Below are 7,788 nucleotides of genomic sequence, written 5' to 3'. Positions count from 1 at the left end.
TATTTTCTTTATGTTAAAGGAATATGATATAGTTTCTTTGTTATTGTACTGACTTAAAAAGCTTGTGCTATTAGAACATTCTCAAACAAAATGACATTTTTTATGCATTAGTATGCTTTTATATTCTAGATCAATTGAAACTTATTAGCTTGAATAATTACCTTTTTAAAATGTAAAAACACTTGCATTTCATACCACTATAAGTATAACCACGAATTTTGTTATTCCAAAATTTCAATATTTGGAAAGGGAAACAACATATATAAATGAAAAAGTGTACTCTGATTTTAAAAAAGTAAAGCAAATTTTAAAAAAAAAAATTAGTATCTTATATAAAAGAGTAAAACACTTTTGACCATATTTGTCGATGTACTGGCCTCATAGATTATACAAGAGCCGAGTCAAAGGCACATTAAGTTTGACAACGCCAACTAAAAAAATCAACAAGCACAATAGTTAAGTATTGTTATTGTTCATACTTTATATTTGTTGTCCAAATTCTACCAAGATAAAGATCAACTTTCCAATGGATTCAGTACGTGTCCAACAAAGAGGATGGCTCCACTTTTATCTTCCTTGATCACAAACATGAATGGATGATCAGCTATGAAGTCCTCGATTTGGTACATGCGTGCGCATTGCAGCTTAATCTTGACTGCAGTGATGGCTGTTGCTTCTGTGCCTAGCTCGTTAACTTCTACAAATGATTTGTGTAAGACATCTGAAATGTAGAGACGCCCACGCTCACTAGACTCAACCATGTCTTTGAAATTTGCATCCACGGTAAAAGGCGAGACTAATCCCATCATTTTCAAAATCTTAGGTGCATCTACACTAGATGATATCTTGAAGCGGGGCAGCTGAAAAGAGCCTACTTTTGCCTTACATCCCTGGCACAGATGGTTCTCAATAAAATTAAGATCAACCCTTCTCTCCAGTTCAGGCAGGCCATTGATATCATTTGGCAATATAACATACATGGAGAAGGACCGGTTGTCCTCTCCCTGAAAATAGGGCAGGCATAGGATTTTCAAGTCATCAACTATTTTAATAAATTGCTTCTTTCTAGTAGTCATCATCGGTGCTTGCACACTCTGCCCATTCAGCAAATGAAATGTACCTTCTTTTGTGGCACAGGAATCAAACTTCTTCTGCCATGTGCCCTTGAAATACAAGGCGTTTGCCAAAATCAGCCTGGTATCGCCATCTATAGAATCAGGTGAAAGAAACTCTTCTATCTTCCCCTTACTCTTATCCGCTGCCCATTTATTCACCTCCTTTATAACTTCATAGGGCTGAAAAAAGTCAACACAAAACCAAGATATCAGGTGGATGCATCTTATTAATGACTACAACAGTGTGTCTAATTATTAACCTTTATGGATTGAATCAATGGTGAATGGTGTCAAACTTTCTCTTCCAAGGGCAAAACAAAATTATACAAAACCAGAAGCGCTCAGAATCTATGAAGCAACAATATATTAGACTCTGGACTATTAATGATTATTTTGCGATTGTCAACATCATGATGATAACATTCATAGGGTTTCAAGTGCTTTTTCAAAAACATTTTATTCACAAAAAAATATACAGAAATTTGATGATTCAAAAACATTCCAAATGCAGATTAGACTAAGGGCAAAAGAATTCAAACAAAATACCTTGTTGATAAAATCTACTGAACCATTCTTAGCATTATATCGATTCTCCGCAATATCTTTGAAATTGTGTTTCAAAGTGATGGACTGTTCCACCCATACTCCATTCACAAACGTGAGAAAGGGACCTCCCCTGTCACTTCCATCTACCAATACTACATTGATGAGGTGAGAAGAAAAATTATGTAATTCATCGGCTTCTTTGAGTTTGAGACAAGTGCAAAACTGGTCTAGTGTTGTGTCCTTCGCTCCACCTGCAGCCAAACTTAATGCCATGGATATGCTCAATGGCGAAAATACACAATTCTTGTCTACAGTTAATTCAAGTGCTTTCTTTGAAAAAATAATTGAAAACTCTGTTTGATTATGAATTGAAGCTTGGATATCCATTGCTTCTCAATCAATCTAAGCTCACTACAATTGTGCTATAGTTTGACCCAACTCCAAGTAATCTCCTCTTCTCTATTCTGAAGGAATAGAAAGCGCAAAGACACTTTGCTTTTTATTTGCAAGCTTACCTTAAACATATATACCACTATCGAGTTTTCATGTTAAGACATCTATGTGTGAATGCGTTTTAGATTGCTTTAAGCAAACGCGAGCACAGCTAAACCGCGTGGTGAATATTCAAATTTTTTAAGGCAATTATCCTTAAACTATGCACTTTGAATAAGCTAATTGATAAGCTGAGACATTATTTTAAAGGTAGAGCTAGTGGACACTCCACCGTGTTTGACCTTTTAAATTTGTTCAATTATAAACGCGTATATGCTTCCTTGCTTGTCTTCCAAGCCTTGTAGAGACTGCAAATTATTTTGGAGTTGAATATCATTCTTCGAGGTGTTAGTATGAAATTGAAATAGAATACATAATATCATTCTTCATGAAAGTGTAAGGATTCTACACCTTTTCTTATGTTTTATTTATTTGTGTTAATCTAATTTTCAATATTCATTAATTGAAGTAATTTAAAGTTTTTGTAGAATAATTTCTTAGAAATATTCTTTATATATCTATCATTCAATAATGAGTTTTTTTAAAAAACTCTAAATTCTTAAAATTCGTGTCTTAAACATTAAGTTTCAATTTCGTGTGAGTAGGAATATATCCTTATGTACTTGTTGTAAGAATAAAGTGATATCTAGACAACCTTCCTCCTTAAATTAATATTCATAAATGTTTATCCAAATAGTAACATCTCCAAGTAGTCTTCTTCTTAGTAGAATATCACTCGTTTTGTTTCCTATTTTGTTGTATATCTATTTAGTTCTCCCTTTAACAAGTGACAAATATGCCCCTTGGTTGTGAGTTTTTTCTCTAGTGAATGTACTCTTTTAGGCTATAGTTTGGTTGAGCAAATCAAGGTTCTACCATAGATCTCGAGCTCTTTTCATTATTAATTGGCCAAGGAAATTTCTAAATTATCTTTTACACTCCTTGTAGGGTTGGATGGAATATGTCATTTATCAATTAGAGGACCAAATCTAAGGTATTTTCAATAAGAGAAACTAAAATTCTTGTAGATAATGTTTTCACAATGCTTACAAAATTTTGAATCAATGGTGATTCTCTAGGGTAGGGGCTGCTTGTATTCAATAGTCAATAGAGTCTAGGTAAGATGAGCTAAGATATTTGTAGAGAAGATTTGTTAGTGGAAGCATATTACCTAGAATATTTGACTATACTATTTACGGTGTTGTTGCAAAACAAAAGAGCAAGACTTGAGAGATGGAATCAAGTTTTAACCAAGCTTCCACTTATGAACTAATCCATCATTAAAATATAATTTCAAAAATAGGAAAGCTTCTAAGAAGACTTGGATCATATTTTTTAAATAGAAAAGATAGAAAGAGATAATCGATCTATCATAGGACTAATTGACCCATTTACCTTAAAATTCAAAAAAACCATGTTTGATTGATGAACTTGATCAACACTAGATCTCAAATAGTACAACATACCAATATGTGTCATCAAGATATCCATATAGTGGTTTCATCCATAAAATATAGTGGTCGTGATACGATATTATACTTTAATGAAAACCTTTATATGATTTATAGAAGTTATGAATGCTTTATATAATTTTATTTTTAAGAGATGAAATTATTTTATTTATTTTATATTTATTATAAAAGTATTGTTTGTCTCATCAAATGTAGTTAGTTTAATGATTAAAAAATAGGGAAAAAAATACCGTATAAAAATAAATACATAAATCATGTAGTACAAAGCCAAGCGAACCCCTAATGGAGATGACCAAGCCCCTTGCAAATAACCACTCAGTGCAAGCATGGAAAGCTAAATTGATCTACTATAAAACCAACTCTTATTCATCAATTAATTTATTAGATGCAATATGTTAGGTTGTAAGGCCTTCTCAAATATGGATCATACAAAAGAAATTATAGTACCAGTTTTGCAAGACCTCACAAGTTCAAAATACTCCCAACCATAGCTAGTCTAGATCTATAACACCATGACAATCTAGTAGAAACCCTAAGACAGATCTAAACTTATGCTCAAAAGCCACCAAGAAGTCTTCTTATTTCCATAGCTGATGTAGGAGCATCCTGGGTTAATATGTTATCATACTCATTTTTGTTCATTCTACCAGTTATTGTTGAGTTATGGTCATTATCAAGTTGCAGTAATTACTGAATGTCAATATTTTTTGCAGTCTAAGTCAATTTGATGATATTTGATGTCATGTTAACATATGGGTTAGTGTGTTATCCCATCTCACTCTACAGTGTGTGCCAAGTTCCATAGTGTGTGCTAAGCTATTCTTCATGTGCTGAGCCATCCTTCATGTTTTGAGCTATCCTTTACATGCCAAGTTATCTTGTTGATGCTGAGTGTCAGTATTTTGGACATGTTTTCTGCATTTTTGGTGTGAGCTAGCATGCAAGATTTATTTCAGTTATGATATTTATGATAAGACCTTTTCTTGGGATGTGTCCCAACCATTGTTGGGTCGACCTTTCTATTATGTAATGTTCTAGAATGTTACATAAGCCAATTTGGTAAGTATAAATAGATTGTTTAGGCTTAGGGAGTTTTTTGGTAGAGCAATTCTTGAGTCTAGAGAAGAATGTAGAAGTTTGGAGGGTTTTTTTTATATGTGTTTGGAGATGTGAACTAGATATTGGATCTTAGATCTTGAATGTATTTTGTAGCTAGCTGTAACCTAGAAAGCCTTATAGCTAGGCATGTATGTTGATCATTTGATTAATCAATAAAAAATAATATTTTTCTCTCTCTTTGTGGTGTTGTTCTCTCTATGTTTTTTTTTCTGTTTTACTTACTTTATAAGGTTCATTTGGATTGTTGGGTGTGCCTTTGGCCCTAGTTGTTCCATGTCCTCCTTGCATTAGGTGGTATTAGACCTAGGTTGTTCTAAATGTGCAAGCAGATTACCGAAGTGTGTGGCAGTTTGTACTAGGACTTTGGAGAGCAGAACCTTATTTCAAATTTAGTTGGAGGGTTGTAGATCTATAGATTTGACCTATAACTTGTAGAGGGTTATAATCTTGCAGGAAACTAATTTGTAAAGATGGTTTGTGGTAGAGGAAATACTGATAATACTGTGTTAGATGCATTAAGACAAATTATAACTAGATTTGATGCTGTGGAGACATCCCAGAGGAGAGGAGCACATCTTGAGAATGTAAGTGATGATGAAGTAGTAGCACCAAACCCTAATCCATAACCTGAAGAAGAACTAAGATGAGGGAGGATTGCTGAGAGTATTGTCTAGCACACATTTGAAGCCAACTATAGAAGTTGTTCCTTATGATGTAAATTTGGACACCAATGCTGTGTTGGATTGGATCTCAGATACAAATAAGTTCTTTTAGTGTGTTAATAAACCACATAATAGGAATGTGAAGATTGCAATTACTAGGCTAAAAGGTCATGCCTCACTGTGGCAGGAGTATGTGCAAACTAATAGACAAAGGAGAGGAAAGGAGAATATCAGAACTTGGGTGAAAATGATGAGTAAGGTAAAGAACAAATTCCTTCCTACTGATTACCAAGTTAGCTAGTTGAGAAAGATACAAAATTTGAGACAAAAGGACATGACTATGAAAGAATATACTGAGGAATTCTATAGATTAGACATTAGACCTAAACATGTGGATGATGATGTTGAGAAAATTGCAAGGTACATAAATGTATTGAGATTTGGAATTCAAGATGAGATAAGTTTTGTGAAATTGGAAAGTTTAGAAGATGCATATCAATATGAATTGAAAGCTAAGGAGATCTTGCAAAGACGCATGGAAAAAGACAAAGAGGTAGAGGTGGTAGATTCTAGAAAGGAAGAGTTAGATCTTATGGTGGAGGTGGTAAATCTAACAGTTTTGTGCAAGATAAAGGAAAATCTGAATGGAAGAATGATGACAAAGAAAAGACCATGTGAAAAGGTGGTAGTTCATACTAGGGAGGTACTAGTTCTTAATGAGGAAGAGGTAATTCTTACCTAGAGGTGGTTTTCAAGGTAATTTTTTCAAATGTGGTAAAGAAAGACATAGATCTTTTGAATGTAGATCCTTTGAAAGTGGGCAAAATAATATAAATGTTGTGAGTCAAGAGGACATTGAGAGTTAACCAAGTGGACCTAAGGCTAGAGAAAATCTAATGTTGAGAATACTAGGAAGGTACTAGTTCTTACTGAGGAAGAGGTAATTCTTACCCTAGAGGTGGTTTTCATGGTAATTGTTTCAAATGTGGTAAAGAAAGAAAGATATTTTGAATGTAGATCCTCTAAAAGTGGGAAAAATAATAGAAATGTTGTGAGTCAAGAGGACATTGAGAGTTAACCAAGTGGACCTAAGGCTAGAGAAAATCTAATGATAGAAGAACCTTATCTAATAAGGGAAGTGATATGAAGCTGGTCTTAAGAAGAAGTCTTTTAAAGACTAGATGTAAGATGGTTGAAAAATGCTGCAAGGTGATCATTAATAGTGAAAGTTCTAAAAATTTGGTATCTAAAGAGCTGGTTACAAAGTTGCAATTATAGAGGTTGAAACATCCTAAACTCTATCATGTTTCATGGATCAACGATGAGCATAAGATATTGGGAAGTGAGGAATGTGTTGTGAAGTTCAAGATTGGACATTATTTTGATCAAGTTCTATGTGATATTATGGTATGGATTGTTATCATCTTTTTTTGGGTAGACCTTGGCAATATGATAGATATGTTGTACATGATGGAAGATTGAATCAATATACTCATTATATGAATGGAAAGAAGCAAATATTGTTGTCATTGATTGAAAGTCTAGATGAGGTTAGTTGTACTACAATAAAAGTTTGCATGGTTAATGGAAAACAATTTGAAAATGAAGTGAAGAAGAATCAAGTCTATATTTCCATAATTCCTAGAGGACTGAGTTTGGGTAGTAATGACCAAGTGACAGAAGAAGCTAGTAGTGATCGAATGATAATAGATAGTGGTAGCTAAGTATGAGAAGAAATTATAGAATTGCTAAAGATATTCCAGATGGTTTACCACTAGTAAGAAGTATAAGTCATTGTATGGATCCAATTCCTAGAGCTAGTTTTCCAAAAAAACCACCATATAGATAGAATGAAGAACTTAACAAACAAGTGCATGAATTGTTGCAGAAGGGATTAGTAAGAGAAAGTTTAAGTGCATGTACTATACCTATTGTATTAGCACACAAGAAGAATGGAGAATGGAGAGTCTATACTAATTCGAGAGCTATTAACAAGATTATAGTGAAATATAGGTTTCCTATGCCGAGGATGGATAACATAATGGATTGTTTGAGTGGAGAAAAGTATTTTACCAAGATTAATTTGAAGAGTAGCTATCATCAAATTAGAATTAGAGAAGTTGATTAATGGAAGACTACTTTGAAGACACAAGATGGTTTGTATGAATGGTTGGTTATGCCTTTTGGTTTGACTAATGCACCTAGTACTTTCTTGGGGTTGATGAATGAAGTTTTGAAAATATTTTTGGGTTGTTTGGATGATATTATGATATTCAACAAGACTAAGGAAGAACATCTTGAACATGTTAGGTAAGTATTCTAGAGTTTGAAAGAGAAGAATTTAATGATTAATCTAAAAAAGTGTTCTTTTATATGCAAGAA

The 7,788-nt window shown here is 33.4% G+C and overlaps 1 protein-coding gene across 1 annotated transcript; it reads right to left on the bottom strand.

Annotated features, from left to right (window-relative positions):
• Window positions 1-305: 305 nt before the first annotated feature.
• Window positions 306-2,129, bottom strand: LOC149569329 (serpin-ZXA-like). Its single transcript, XM_089817727.1, has 2 exons — window positions 1,662-2,129; window positions 306-1,295 (listed from the first exon to the last, which is right to left on the bottom strand). The coding sequence occupies exons 1-2, from the start codon at window positions 2,046-2,048 to the stop codon at window positions 516-518; spliced, it is 1,167 nt and encodes a 388-aa protein (XP_089673853.1). The 5' UTR covers window positions 2,049-2,129; the 3' UTR covers window positions 306-515.
• Window positions 2,130-7,788: the final 5,659 nt, after the last annotated feature.

This window comes from Cupressus sempervirens, chromosome 3 (assembly GCF_028749045.1).
Source record: "Cupressus sempervirens isolate cs-2001-9-10 chromosome 3, ASM2874904v1, whole genome shotgun sequence".
Lineage (NCBI taxonomy): Eukaryota > Viridiplantae > Streptophyta > Pinopsida > Cupressales > Cupressaceae > Cupressus > Cupressus sempervirens.
Note: the sequence above shows the minus strand (reverse complement) of the source record. Positions and strands in the feature narration are given on the sequence as shown.